Here is a 15325-nt window from a genome sequence, read left to right as displayed (position 1 = left end):
ATACACTTCATATTGTAAAACTGGTATTATAGTCTCTAGGTGTTATCTGTTCGTGTTCATTTTATTTACAGATTCACATTCACCATTAACTCATCATCTTCTTTCCGTTATCACTATTTGATACTAAAGTTTTTTATGCTGCAGAACTAGGAAATTCATCCTGTCAAGTGAAGATTTCTAACGACTAGTGATTTTGAGTCATGATTACTATAGATGATCCGTTTTCAGTGAGAAGAACAACTGTAAGTTTCCAAACTAGCATTTAATCATTATGTTATATGTTTACGATCGCTAATTGAAGTATGAGTGGTGCGGTTTAAAATCTTCTAAGGTAGTACAAAAGGAAAAAAGGAAAAAAATTGAAATATTTAAAATTATATTTTATAAATCATAACAAATAAAGATTTACGAAATCAAAAAATCACGTGATTTGCACAATGAGATTTACGTTTTCAAAAGTGCATTTAATTGATCAGAGTTGTGGTACCCTTATACCGTCAAAATTTAATTTCTTTCGCTGACAATAATTAAAGAGGTAGCTATCACATATTTATTGTCAAATTACTTTGGATTGAGTTAAAGAAGAAGAATGTTTAGCGGAAGCTTTGATATGTCACATGACTGAAATGTGAGAGTTCTGTAACGATTCATTTCGTGTTTACTAAATTATTCATAATAAATTCATGAAAATTCATTCCTCAATATTAATTTGGATCCAAAATAGCAAATATTTTATTTGTTATGTCACCTCGAATTTTTTGGCGAAGATTTTAGCCTTTAGATGTGTCTAGATAGACTCAAGTTCGATGAATTTAATTATTCATGAGCTCTAATATCAATACTTTAGTTTTAAAGTTTGTTAGGCATGAATTAAGGTCGTATAACATCCCTAACACAAAGTTAAGTATAAAATTTTCTTTTCGATATGGGTTTTATTAGGGCCAATTTCAAACAATCATATCTCATATAATTTAAGGATTTAGGGGTACCATTACCTATCAAATCAAATATCTCTGAGTTCTCTTTGCAACGCAACAAACCGTTCCTTAATATGTATTCGGAGTAAAAAGTTATGACTATTTTACCGAGCACTGTCCGGGCTGAAACGAGATTCCCGCTGCAGCGAAAATTCTGATTGTATTTAAATCACCTTCAGCCGTATTTTAGGTCTAAAAATCCCAAATTTCATTTCTCAACCCTAGAGAGGTGATTTTTCAAAGCTTAAAATGAAATTCCTTAGTGGAGGTAAGTTTTTCCATTATTTTCTTCGTCTTTTAATTCTTTAGTATCTTAGAATCCTTAGAAAGACCTTTAATGGTGGAATTCTTTTGAGGAATACTCATGGGTATTTTTCATATGTTCTAGAGCTGATTCTAAACTATAAATTAAAGATTCCTAACATGAAATTCATAAACTAGATTATGAATTTTGATGAATAGGAACCTTGAATTCCACAAAGATGAGACCTTTAGTATAAAAACTCCATTAATGGATTAAGCTTGAAAGAGCTAATTAATGATTAATTGAATTTGGGGATGATATAGACCTTGAATGAAGGATAGAATTAGTGGGTTTGAATGCCCAAGATGTTTGATTGAAGAGTAATTACTTATTACTCTTATAATTGCTTGATTTTTAGATGATTGATTATTCCAAGGTATAAAGGAAAGGAAAGAGCATCTTTGTTGCAGCTTGTTTCTTCCAAAAGTTTGGCGTCCAGGTAAGCTAGGTTTAATGAGTAGAAGATTATGTTAATTTATATTCTCATAATTTAGAATTGATGGGAGAAAGCATGTCTAGACTGTGGGCATGTAGTTGAGGTGGATAAAGACACGAGAACTTAACTTTAATTCCGAAAACTATATTATTAATTAATTATGTGATACTTGTGATATTATGTGCTATGTGTTGCAATGAGATTGTTGTAAATGAAAGATGTGGACATGATAGTTCTTAGTTGTTCTAGTGATGAACCTAGTTGAGTTATAATGATATTAAGTTGTATACGTTGGACAATAATATGGTGAGGAGAACCATGCTAGGATTAAGTATTGATGAGCACAGTAATATCTAAAAGATAGATGACTTGAATTAGTGTGATGATTGTATTATATGAAAAGAGGTAGTGACATTATAATAATTAATGAGTAAGTAATACTCCAATAGTGACTTCCATGCTTAAGTGTTAAATTGTGATTTATCTTATGATATTCTTGTTTTGGTATTGATAAAAAAACTTTATCTATTGGATGCCCATGAGAAGCTAAATTGGTAATAATGATGATGTCACGACCCGAACTAGGGCCTGGCCATGACAGACATCCAGAACCATGAAGCCCCGGAACGCCCTTCCCTGTCTGGTAATCATGCACAACATTCATAAAATAAAAGAAGATGTGAAAACATAATCTGCTATGGAAACATGGTCAATTCTGAATTCAATGATAGATATAAAAACTGTAAATCAACTATATCTAAATAACATCTGACTTAGTCTGCGAAATCTCTACTACATGAAAATCTGACAACTGTCTGAAACTGGGACAAGGCCCTCAATAGACCAACACTATATCTAATAGTAGTTTTCTGAAAGTAAACAGGCTTTCTGGAATAAAGAAGGCTCACCAACTGGGCACTGCAACTCTGTCTGATAAAATCTATTACTTTTTTGGATCCCTAGACTGAGCCTCAGAACCTGGAGGGAGGAGGGATGGTCAATATAGATGTACTGGTACTCAAAGTAATCCAAAATAAAACTTTTATATAAGTAAAATAGTGGATAGCAATTTGTTAAAACATGATGCATAAACAGTTCTCAAAATGCATGGGCACTTTCTGAAAATCATAAGTCATTCTTGTCAATGCATTGTCTGTTCTTTGTATTACTTCTGAGTTAGGTAGTATGCCCCTACAATTCTAAAATCCTATGGGCTGTATGGAATCCGCCATTGACTCGGCGGAAAAGACCCCAACCAGAGTGTACCGCAAGGGTTGGAGTTTCTATTTCTGATACACCACACGGTACTAGGCCAGTGTAATATAATATACCCAGATCGACAAATCACGATTTTGGGTAATGAGTTGTCTGAACTCATGCCTCCTTCGGGGAATCACCTAACATCTCTTTATGCCCAGCTTTAACCACTTCTAAACATACATCATTCTAAATCTTAAAATCTGAAAGTCTGATTTCAAACATGTGTTCTATTATGTTCTGAATTATCATGGCATAATCTGAATTGGTGTCATCACACCAAGACTTGCAAGTCCTATTTCTGATCCATAGTACAATAAGCATGATCTTTCATTAAAACATAGTTCAGACCACCCAAACATGCAAATAGTATAAGAGATTTCATGTTCTGAAGCATAAATCAAAACTATGCAAGAATCCTTTAAGTATATGGTGGTCATGTGCTTTTGGAAAAATCATGCACTCTTTTATTATATGAATATTTTAAACATTTATCAACAAAACTACCCTCTCTTTTGAAATCCAAATCTTACTCCAATCATAACACAATTTAAGACATTTTAAACCATGTTTTTCACGGATGCATTCAAAACATCTATAGCATATGATAAGTAAAGGAAAATCAAAACAAGAGAGAGATTTTACATAAGTCTTGCTCTCAATTAAATCATCAACCTTAAAATACAAGCATACATATATATACAATTTCGAATCAATGCGGGAGAAGGTCAAAAGACCAAAACAATACCTTCAAGATTTCTAAAACATGAATGTATTCATAAATCTGAAAATCCCTTTCTTAAAATCATGATTTCTATGCCCATGAGATTTTAGGAAAACACCGCGTACCTCTATTTAAGAAATAAAAGGATGCTCCTTGATGCCTACGGCTTAGGAATTTCAAATCTCCAATTTGTTTCGAAAATTCACGGTTAAATCTTGAGTTATTTGGGATTCTTGTTTGAAACTTTAGGGAGAGTTCTTGATGGATTTTGGTAAGAGTAGGTGTATTTTGGTGTAATAGGGATTAAATCCCGTGTTCAAGATATTAAGGGGTTGGAAACCACCCCAAATACCCTTAATGAGACGGGTATTAAATATAACTGAGAGCCCGATTTCATGGGCTACCGCGACGCGCCACAATTCCAGTGGCTCACTGAAAATTGACGAATGGGAATTTGGCCCATTCTGCGATGCGTCACCATTGCGGAGTCTCACTGGAAATTGACCATCGTCATTTACACACCGAGTGTCCATTTTGGACGAATCTTATGTCGATGAAAAACTTATTCGATCATTTCCGAAATAAAAATTTAAAATCTAAGAAATTCCATAGGAAAATAAGTAATAATCATTCTAGAAGCCAATGCTCGATACTTTAGGGACAAAATTTAGCTAGGAAAAACTCCGGGGCATTACAGATGATTTATTAAAATGTGCCTATGAGAGGTTTGTTTGATAATAATAACACCCTGTATTGATGCCATGAATGAATTGTTGATGTTTGGATTGTGGATGCGTGTATAAATGACAATTAAAATTTACTTGGTGGAATTGTCTCATGACTTTAAGTGTACTTGTAAATTTGGTACGTCATGTTGTATGCTGTGAGAAAGTGTAAATTTGATATTGATATTACTTATTTATGATAGATCGGGTACCGCGCCGGTACGGATATGTATATGTTGGATCGGGTACCATGCTGGTATGGATATGTATATGTTGGATCGGGTACCACGCCGGTACGGATATGTGTATGTTGGATTGGGTACCACGCTAGTATGGATATGTGTATGTTGGATCGAGTACCACGCTGGTACGGAAACTTGTATGTTGGATCGGGTACCACGTAGGTACGGATATGTGTATGTTGGATCGGGTGCCATGCAGGTATGGATATGTATATATTGGCTCGAGTACCACGTCAGTACGGATATGTGTATGATAGATCAGGTACCATGCCGGTATGGATATGTATATGTTGGATCGGGTACCACGCCTGTACGAATATGTGTATATTGGATCGGGTACCACACCGGTACGAATATGTATATGATGGATCGGGTACTACGCCGATATGAATATGTATATAGTGGATCGGGTACCACACCAGTATGGTACATGAATATAGATTGTTCCCTGTAGGTCATGACTATTTGGGCAAAAATAAGTCCCATAGCATGTGTGTATATATTTTTGTTTAGTATGTGGATATTTATAGTATGATTGATACTCTTGATGGTTATGTGGCTTGTTTGTGAGCACTGTTTGATATGTTATTGTTGTATTATTGATTCATTGAGTATTTGATTGTGTGATATGTATTTGAAAAAGTGAAACATTGTACTTACTTATATGTTGGTTGACTTGTTTTATTTATACATGTTTTGATCGTAGCTTACGAGAATGGCTAGTTATCATTCTTTAATATTATAAGAGAGCATTTGATTGTTAGTCGAGAGTTTAGTGTGGGTTGTCTATGATTACGGGTTTGTTCCTGTAAATATGAGTACTGAAAAAGATAAGGTGAATAAAGAGGAATAGTGATGTTTTAGCATTGGATTGTGGTTGATTATGTGAATTAATGAGGCTAGAGTATGTTAGTAGTTAATATAATACTGATGGAGTTGGAAGAGTAATTGGATGATGTATCTTATATAGATAAAGTAATAATGTTATTACAGTCTTGGTTGAATTATATTCCATTCAAGATGCCATGATTTATTTTCCTTAATTCTATTTTATGATTATATGAACTAACCTAGTCGGTCGATGATGCCTACCAGTACGTGTGGTTGTACTGACCCTACTCTTCTACATTCCTTATTGGGGTGTAAACTGAACGCATGTTAGTTTGCAGTTACTAAATGAATGACGATATTCAGCACTAACTTCCGCACTTTCTTCCTAGCAGATGTTAGAGTTCATGTATTATTTATTTTAATGTCAACCTATATTGTAATAGGTAGCTCTTGTACATGTCTGGCCAAGTCTTAGGATAATGAAGGATATTTGTAAGAAGCTTTTGAAAAAACTTATTTATTAGTATTTAATTTACTTTATATTTCCTTAAAAACAGAAGTCTTTCGCATATTTTTAGTTGGGTAATAAGGGTTTTCTCAGCTACTTAGAATTGCGTAGGTGCCCGCACGGTCCGTAAGTCTGGGTCGTGACAAGTTCACTTCTAAATATATTTACAATTCTTATTGTTCACGGAGATGTCTTAAGATTGTAATTTAAGTTGTCTATATATTTTATGGTTGTTTTATCATTTTCTGTTGTTTTAGCCAACCATGACACGTATGACGCACAAATAATGCTCACATGCAAATTTACATTTAGTTGACATATTAAAAGCGATAAGTCTATGACTCATTTCCTTATTTCACATTGTCAGGAGTTAATCTAAAAATATTTATTTTATGACTCGATTATCTCAATTTTGAAAAAAATCTACCTAAAAGATATTTTATCAATTGTAACGGTCGATGATAGTGTATTCATTTTCATCTTTAGACACACAAATTTTTTAACTTAATTGAATTATAAGAGCAAACAAAATGTAAGAAGGTAAATTGCATGAGAAAACTTATTTCTACTTATAATAATAATAGGTGGACAAAATATTCATTGAAATAGTCAAAATACAAGCAAGTTTAACACAAATAGAGGTAGGAAAAACATATAAAATTTCTTTTGAACTTATCCGCTAAACTTCTTTAACATTGCAATCTTACTTGCAATTATTTATCCCCTATTTTTTTTTAAGAAGAAAAAGTACTACCTCAAAATGTTGACGTGGCCCAAAAAAAAAAAGAGAATAAAAATAAGGGTTATTTTTTGAAAAGAGTGGACCTATATTGATTTGTATAGTATACCTTGCCCCCTCTCCTCGTCCCACTTTTCAGCCACCACTACCTTGGCTCTATATCCTCGAACCCCCCACCCTCTTTCTATTTCTTCAACCCTCAACCCCCCATCTCCCCCACACACACTTGCACTCCATTTCTCCTTCGCCGAACCCCACACTATACACAAAGTATACTTATCTATCAATTTCTCATCAAACACAAATACACAATGTATGAAAATGAAACTCTACCGGACAATCGCCAATATAATAAAATTGACGACCGACATTGGGTAGTGCAAGCGGCAAGTAGTGAAAGAGAAAAAAATTGTGAAATTTGTTGCAAATGATCGCAATTTTTCTTGAATTGATTAAGAATTAGGAGTTAATTAGTCTATAAAAGTATAAGGATGAGTTACACCGGCAAATGATAATGACGGTGTAAACAATGAGTAGTGAAATGAAAAAAGCTTTGTAAAATTGATTGCAAATGACCTCTATTTTTCTTGAGTTAATAAAGAATTAGGAATTAGTTAGTGTATAAAATATAAGAAAAAGGAAGAACCGTGAACAAACAAAGAATGATGAAAAAAATAAAAGAATAAATTAAAATTTAGATAATTTTTTATGTTGTTTTGACTTGGTGCTGTTGCGATGCTGATGTGTCAGCGACGTAATACATGTGTAATGCACTTCACATCATGAAACTCCATAATCTTAAGGTGATATATATTCTTCTTTCAAATAAAAATAGGGAATAAGTAAACATCCATAAAATTGTAATGTATAAGTAATTTATTTTTCAATAATTCAAATCATTCTTAAAAGTTTAAAAAAATGAGCCAGATTCATCCTTCTATTATTCATTGCTCTAAAACGAATAACCACATGACGTGTGTGTTATGAGATTTGCAATGAGATTCCTATTTTGATAATACATTTATTAATTTATCCGAGTTGTGCACCCTTAAATATCAAGACATTATCCTTTTTAATGGTGATGAAAAAGCAGTACAAATTTACTATCAAATTTAACAATTTTTGGTTGACTTAAAAGGAAAAATACTTAAAGAAGTTTTGAAATTTCAAGTGTTGACGTGCAAGAACTGTTCACTCCTAAAATTATTTGTGTGCATCCTAGGGTATAATTTAAGTTGTGTGTATACTTTAGAAATAATTTTTCCATTAACATATGTACAACAAAAAATTGTGTTGAGATGAAAACTTGTGATTGGTTGATATTTTGTTATTTTGATGTATTTACTTCACGTTGTTAGCAAGGTAATTTTAAAAGTATCGTGACTCGCTTGATTATCCGATATATGTACAAAATAATTGAGTTGCTTACTTTACGTTGTTAGCAAGGTAATTTTAAAAGTAATTATCTCATGACTCGCTTGTCAAAATCTAGAAATCTCTAAAAGTTCATAAACTTCAAATTTTGAATCTGCCTTTACATAGAATTATCCAATATATGTACAAAATAATTGAGTTGCTTACTTCAAGTTGTTAGCAAGGTAATTTTAAAAGTAATTATCTCATAACTCGCTTGTTAAAAATCTAGATATCTCTACGAATTCATAAACTTCAAATTTTGATTTTGTCTTACATAGAATTTTCCGACATATATACAAAAGAATTGAATTACACGCAAGTTGCTAGGTACACAACAAAAAAAAATAATTACACTCTCTCCCACTTTTAAATAAATAACATAAATATCAACCTTTTAAAAGTAATTACACTCTCTCTCTCACTTTTTTAATTACTTTACTCTTTCTCCCTATTAATATACATAACATAACCGACATATACATAATATTCTGTGTATATGTGGAATTTTTGTAATATATTTAGGGAGTTGGAATTTTTTGTAATATTTAAAACATAAGTTGTGCAATTGTGTAATTTTTAGAAGAAAAAAAAAAAAGAAACTAGAAAATTAAGCCCATTGTATAGTATAGGTTCTTCACTAGATTTTAAAAGGCTGAAGGTGGTGGTATCATTCATGGTGTTAAAGCAATGGAAGAAATAGTTGATGAGTTTCACTATTATTATCATTTACTCAAAACCAACTTTGTCCATATTATTTTTTGTATTAATCCCAAAACCCTCTTCACACATATGATTCTAACAATCCAAAAAAATACAAACTTCTTCAAAATTAATTGTTGTTACTTCTTCCAAACTCTGCCGCTTCCCCTTTTCCTTCCTATATATCCCTCTTTTTTCTTTCTTTCTTTCATCCTTCTACACACACAGACAAAATCAAGAAAACAAAGGTACTTGAATAAATTTTTTATGTGATTTTTTTGGTATATGGTTTACATGCAAGAATAGAATGTAGATTTATATAAGGAAAAAAATATATATTTGATTTGGTTTCCTTTTTTGTTGATTTTCTATTTACATTTTTTGCAGTGTATGAAGGAAGATGGATGATTTTAGTAGAAGACAAGCAAGTATCAAAGGTGTTTTAACATGTGGAATTTGTAACAAGCTATGTAAAGATGTCACCATCATTGAAGAATGTTGTCATAGATGTGAGAATTTTTTTAATTTAATTTAATTTTGGTTTGGTCTTCAATTTTTTTTATTAGAGTGATGTTGATATATCATTTGAATTTGTGATTACATGATCTTGAACTTTTTTTGGGCTCTTGCTTTCTTCGTCTCAAGTAAAGTTTAGTTTACTTCTTCGAATCGAAATTTTTAGTCGAGTTGATGGAGAAATGAATTTTTATTCGAGGGTCAAGATTGAATTTTTTGATTACATTTTTTCTGATGTTTAAGAAGTTAATTTCATTGGTTTTATTTTTTTTATTTGGATGATGTTGATGAAAAATTATTTGCACATGATCTTGAAATTTTGATTTATTTTACCATTTTCTGATTTTTTTTTTTTAAAAATAATTTAAATTTAGTTTCATTCGAGGGGGTTCTTTTCTGATTTCAGTGATGTTGTTCAATCATGTGTACTTGTGATTTCAGGATGTTGAATTTTTGAATATCTTTTTACGATCTTTCCTTTTTAAGAAAAAAATTATTTATTATAAAATGAAGTGTTACCAGATTTGTATCATGACTTCATAATCTTTCTTAAGGGCTTTTCCTTTCGAAACAATCTAGGAACTTGCAGAACATTGAACTTGAATAATCGGTATAAGAATAATTGGTTAGATCTTTCGCTTTTTTTATTTTTATTTTATTCCAGTGATTTTGATAAATCATTTGTTCTTGTGATTTTTCTTTTTGGGTTCTTTCAATGTTTTTCTTTTTTAAAAAAAGTTTAATTTGCTGTTTTTTTTTTAAATTCCAGTGATGTTGATTAGTTATTTGTACATGTGATTTCATAATCTTGAGTTTTTTTATTTTTGTTCTTTTACAGTAGAGTTTGTGTCATTGTCAAGGTTTATGTGATCTAGGTCTTTGCATGGACTTTTAATCTATCACATATCGTGCTTCTTGATTAAACTGTTTAATCTTTTCTTTTTTTCTATTTTAACTTTCATGTATGTTCAGTTAGTTGCATTTGGCCCTAATCGAGAAAAACTACTGGATAGATTATTTTTATGTCTTATTTCTGGATTTTATTTCTTGTAGCTATCAAAAGAGGTGAAATTTTGCATGGTATTTTTCTTTTTTTTTTTCTTGTCCCTTTTTAGGTCTAAATTTCAAATCTATATGCAAATTTTTCATGTTATTCAAGAATTAAAAGGTTATTTCTCACTAAAAGAAATTTGTTATCTGTCAAACTTCTTTTGTTTTACAACGACAACAACCCAATGTAATCCATAGAGTGTAGTCTGAGTACGGTAGAAAGAGTTGTTTCGGATAGAACACACTCTTTTTGTCTTTTTATGGGGGCAAATGTAGATAATTTTGTGAATTTTTATGGACATTTTGTGTTTTTTTTTTTCCTGAAATCTGATTAATTCATGTTTAATATTTTGTACAGGTTGCAAGAAGTGCATAACAAGGAAGATAACAGAAGAGAAATTGAAATTTTGTCCAGAATGCAATTTGGATCTAGGTGCTGCCCCCTTGCAGAAAATTAGGTGTGTTCTTCGTTTCATGTGATACAGTTACTATTCGATTTGAAAAAAAAAAAGGTCACTTCCATTTTATGTAACTGGTGTTACTTTTTTGGGGTCAAATAATTTTCTCTTTGACTATAATTTTTAAAAAAAATATTTTGAAAGCGTTTTCCCTTTTGACTTCTTGGTTTTGTCGAATCAATAAGAAGAACGGTAATTCCATCCCAGTGCTGGCAGATTTAGCATGGGTTACAGAACCACATATATGTGTGTTTATATATATAATGTAACCTTATAAGCTTAATTTTACAGGCCTGATCATCATGTGCAAGGGATTAAAGACATAATATCAGCTAAAAGAAGAGAATTAATTGAGAGTGGACTCCTCGAAAATAAACCGAAAAAAACAGAACCCAAAAAGTTAGCTCATGAGAATATTGATATTAATAGTAGTCCCAATATGCTCATTGATAGTCCACCAAGTCCTCCTCCTCCCCCGGCTGTTGCAACGAGTTCAAGGAGAAAGGAGAAATCAATTTCTTCTATTGTAAATACTGCACCACCTGTTGTTGATGATCATGAACATGCTCCGATTCAGCATGTCATTGTTGGAAGAAGAGGTAGAAGAAGAGGGTCGCGAAATAATAATACTAATGCTAATGTTGCTGCTCGTTTTCAAGATTCATCCAAATTTAATTTTGTTGTTGATCTGAATAAGGGAGATCCACAGGCAGGAAGTTCTACCATTCCTCTTCTTTCGAGCAAAGCTACTCAAAATAAACAACAGGTATGTACTTGATGAAATCTACTTTATGTTTTAGTTATGACGATTCACATAGACGACCCTAACTTATTTGAGACTGAGGTGCACATAGTAGTCGTTGTAGTGTGAAACATATCATTCTTTTTGAGACAAACTGAAATGAAAAATGCAATTATAATTGATATAATCAGATAAAGGGAGATCAGTCTGGAAATTCAAGCAGTAGTACTCCTCTTCTTTCAGGCAAAGCTACTCAACATAAACAACAGGTACTTAATTGAAATCCATTTTATGTTTTAATTAGTCATATGTTAGTATTAAGTAATTTCTTGTCTAGTCCTTCATTATTTTGATTGATTCCTAATAGTACTTTCAATTTTAAACTGTTAATGTTCAACATGTACCTCTGAGAAGTGCACCTTTGCTAAAAGTAATTGACATATGTTGGAATCTTAGACTAATAGATCCAGGTTGTATTCTGTGAAGTCAACTGAAACCATTATTTTAAACTCGAACAGCATATATTGGAACTTGAATTTGTCGCAAATTGGAACTTGACATGATAGACAGCAAGTTCTAAATATTTTGTTGACTGTTGGAGAAAGATCAAAAGAGAGTCAATTGAAAACTCTTAATAGCGATAAGTTACACTATATATGTAGATAGATATATGCTATACGTTGAATTTCTTGACTTCTTCGTGTATTTTATTCTAAATAATTTGAATTCCGTTAGTGAATAAGTATACTAACTTAACTCTTGTGATCACTTGTTGAAGGTTGAGAGTTCTGCTAATGCTGCTGAATCCTCAAAGAATGATAGAATCTCAAAGAAAAACAGAAGTGTTAAACCATTGGATGGGATGAATGACCTATGGGAACCATTGCACAAATTGGTGACAAAAGGTGTCACTTTAGACTTGAATTCCAACAAATCCAAGTTTAAAGAGCCTGTTCCAAAATTCACTACTCCAATACCAATCAATCTTGACGATGATGAAGATGAGAACGGTGATGATGATGAAGAAGACGAGGAGTATGTTCCTACTCGCAAAATTAAGGAACACAAAGTTGGCAAACAAAATGTTGTTCAAAAACCAAATGTCATCGTTCCACCACCATCACCAACACCAGCACCGGTACCAACACCATCAAGTAGTACTAATGACAAAGGGAAAGGGAAAAATAAACGCCATGGCAGAAAGAAAAAAGAAACAAATAATCCTATTCCTCCTCCTCCTCCGTCTCCTCCTCGTGCTGATGCTGATGAATCAAATATTAATGTGCCACAAGTTCAAGTAACTAATGAGGCAGCAGCAGCAGCAGCTACAAGCAGTGGTAGTACTGGAGTACTGAATGAAAGAGTCCATCCCATTTGGTTCACTTTGGTTGCATCTGATAATCAGTGAGTTTAATTCTATGCCTTTCAGTTTTATGTATTACTCTTCTTTATATTTTGATCTATGTGACGGCATTTGACTAGATATGGAATTTTAAAAAAAGAATTCTTTTTTCTTTTTGTGATTGTTGTTTCAGAAAATGTTCTTCACCGTTACCACAGATTCCTAACCGATTCATAAAGATCAAGTAAGGCTTTTTATTAAATTTGAATCAGATAAATATTTACAAAAATGCCATATCCTGTCTATATATTCTTGAAGTTCCAGATAGTTGTTGTACCAATTCTAGATGAGGGATAACACTTTGAACATATCTACTACTATATGAAATGTTCATTGGCTTGATCATTCAATATTTTAACTATAGTACTATTTCTTGAAGTATTATTTTGTGTTTGGTTGGAAAGTAAAAAATAATTTATGAAAAATGGCTAAAATAATTGTTCGGCATCGTGCGGAAACTAATAGTTTGCAAACCATAAAGGAGTATTATTTTATTTTACATGTTATAATTTTTTTTCTTGTTAAATAGGGATGTGAACATGCCGTCTTCCTACATAATGAAGTACCTTGCGAAAACACTGAATGTCCAGAGCGAGGACGAGGTAACTAAATACTTACAGCCTAGTTACTTTCTGCATGACACCTGATTATTTCGATACTAATAATTTGACATGTAGGTTGAAGTTCGCTTGTTAGGAATGCCGATTCGTCCTAATTTGCCTCTGCATCATCTAGCAGACCTGTGGTTACATGCAGCACCTACAGCTGAAAAAACAGTAAAAGTTGGAGCTTCTGCTGAAGAATTTGTGATGGTTTTAAGATATGGTCGTAGCCCAAATTAATTAGGCTTCAGCCTGATTGACCATTATTAAGAACTAATGTACTATATTTCAGTTTCTCCTTTTGCTTAAACATTCATATTTGCAAGGAGAAAACTTGTTCAATTTGTATGCTCTTTGTAAACTTGGATGCTTTTGAGTTACTTATTTTGTACCCCTATATTTTGTTTTTCAAGAATTGTTTGTTTTGCACACAAGGCATGGTTGAGTGGTTGGGAGGTGGATTTCCTATGTGGGAGACGAGGGATCGAATTCAGCCTTTGTCTGCCGCTTAATCATGAGCTCATTACATGACACCTGCCTAGTGCGATTTGTGTATCATGTGTAGTTTGCGAACTATTGCACTATAAGTAGGTCACCACAAAGTGTTCATTCGAAGGGCAGAGGTTGTGGCACTGAGGTTTCCCAGGCGGATTCCAAAAAAAAAAAAAAAGAGATTTGTGTGTGTGTTTTATATATATAAAGCCAAAACTCAGTATACAAAATGTGTTTTTTTTTCACTTTCTCTTAAGATTTGTTAAGTTGCATTTTTGTAAGATATTAACAGCTAGGCGTGTTCAATGAAACCAAATTAAACCAACAAAGATGATTTTTTTTTAATATTCAAACCAAATCAAATCATCATAGCATAAATTCTATTGATTTCGGTTTTATCGGTTTTGTTTTGTTTTTGCGGCTTTTAAGAATCTATTTTATCATACAAAGCAATATATTCGGACTCGCAGAAGCTAACGGAGACTTCAAGACAATAACATCCAATTGGTAAATAGAAACGAAAATCATAAGAACTTCACGTACGTAGTCCATGTTGTTGAGGGAATCACAAAGCAACGAGCATATAGCTATCAACAACTCCCTGATAATCCCACAAAGTAGCAACTCAATGATTCCAGTAGACAATTTTTTTTATACTTCAAAGGGAAAAGGGTCAAAAATACTCCTCTACTTTCATAAATTGGTTATATTTGCCCTTAGTTAAACTATAGGGCTAAATATACCCCCGCCGTTACTAAAGCATGCAAATATACCCCTCTATTTAATGGAAGTCCACACGAGCTAACATTTAGTTGAGATGGACTCCACGTGGCATGCCACGTCAGCGCCACATTTTTATTCGTTCCCCCTTTCTTCTTTTTCTTTTCTTATTCACAATTTTGTGCTTGGCTTTCTTAGTTACTATCAAATTTGCTGCTTGTTAAGTACTCCGATTACCAGATCGCCATGGAAATACATGGAGCAAAACATTGTACTCAAACTGAGTTAAGAGAAAAACTTGTATTGACGGTAAAACTAAAAATATCTCAACCGTTCCTCTTCTTCTAGAAGATAACATGTATATATACATTGTAAGATAACATGTATATATACATTGTATTAATAAAATGAAAATAGAAGTAAAACCATAATGGGCTCGGGTCATGCTGTAAAGTGGGCTTAGTATTTGGGTCAATGCCAATACC

The 15325-nt window shown here is 32.5% G+C and overlaps 1 protein-coding gene across 2 annotated transcripts; it reads left to right on the top strand.

Annotated features, from left to right (window-relative positions):
* Positions 1 to 9077: 9077 nt before the first annotated feature.
* Positions 9078 to 14019, top strand: LOC107866636 (probable E3 ubiquitin protein ligase DRIPH). 2 transcript variants are annotated; one of them, XM_016712664.2, is made up of 9 exons: positions 9078 to 9106; positions 9246 to 9367; positions 10783 to 10882; positions 11174 to 11648; positions 11816 to 11893; positions 12403 to 13028; positions 13160 to 13210; positions 13556 to 13628; positions 13704 to 14019. In XM_016712664.2, the coding sequence occupies exons 2-9, from the start codon at positions 9259 to 9261 to the stop codon at positions 13866 to 13868; spliced, it is 1677 nt and encodes a 558-aa protein (XP_016568150.2). In that variant the 5' UTR covers positions 9078 to 9106; positions 9246 to 9258; the 3' UTR covers positions 13869 to 14019. The 2 variants fall into 2 exon arrangements, with proteins under 2 accessions (XP_016568150.2, XP_016568151.2); XM_016712665.2 differs by lacking the exon at positions 13160 to 13210.
* The last annotated feature ends 1306 nt before the right edge of the window (positions 14020 to 15325 follow it).

The sequence above is a fragment of the Capsicum annuum genome, chromosome 3 (assembly GCF_002878395.1).
Source record: "Capsicum annuum cultivar UCD-10X-F1 chromosome 3, UCD10Xv1.1, whole genome shotgun sequence".
NCBI lineage: Eukaryota > Viridiplantae > Streptophyta > Magnoliopsida > Solanales > Solanaceae > Capsicum > Capsicum annuum.
Note: the sequence above shows the minus strand (reverse complement) of the source record. Positions and strands in the feature narration are given on the sequence as shown.

What these genes read in the sequence shown, in the direction of transcription:
- LOC107866636 (XM_016712664.2), top strand. Translation starts at nt 9,259, where the DNA reads ATGGATGATTTTAGTAGAAGACAAGCAAGTATCAAAGGTGTTTTAACA. An exon ending in CTACTCAAAATAAACAACAG is followed by an intron (nt 11,649 to 11,815) that starts GTATGTACTTGA and finishes TGATATAATCAG; the next exon opens with ATAAAGGGAGATCAGTCTGG. An exon ending in AACCGATTCATAAAGATCAA is followed by an intron (nt 13,211 to 13,555) that starts GTAAGGCTTTTT and finishes CTTGTTAAATAG; the next exon opens with GGATGTGAACATGCCGTCTT.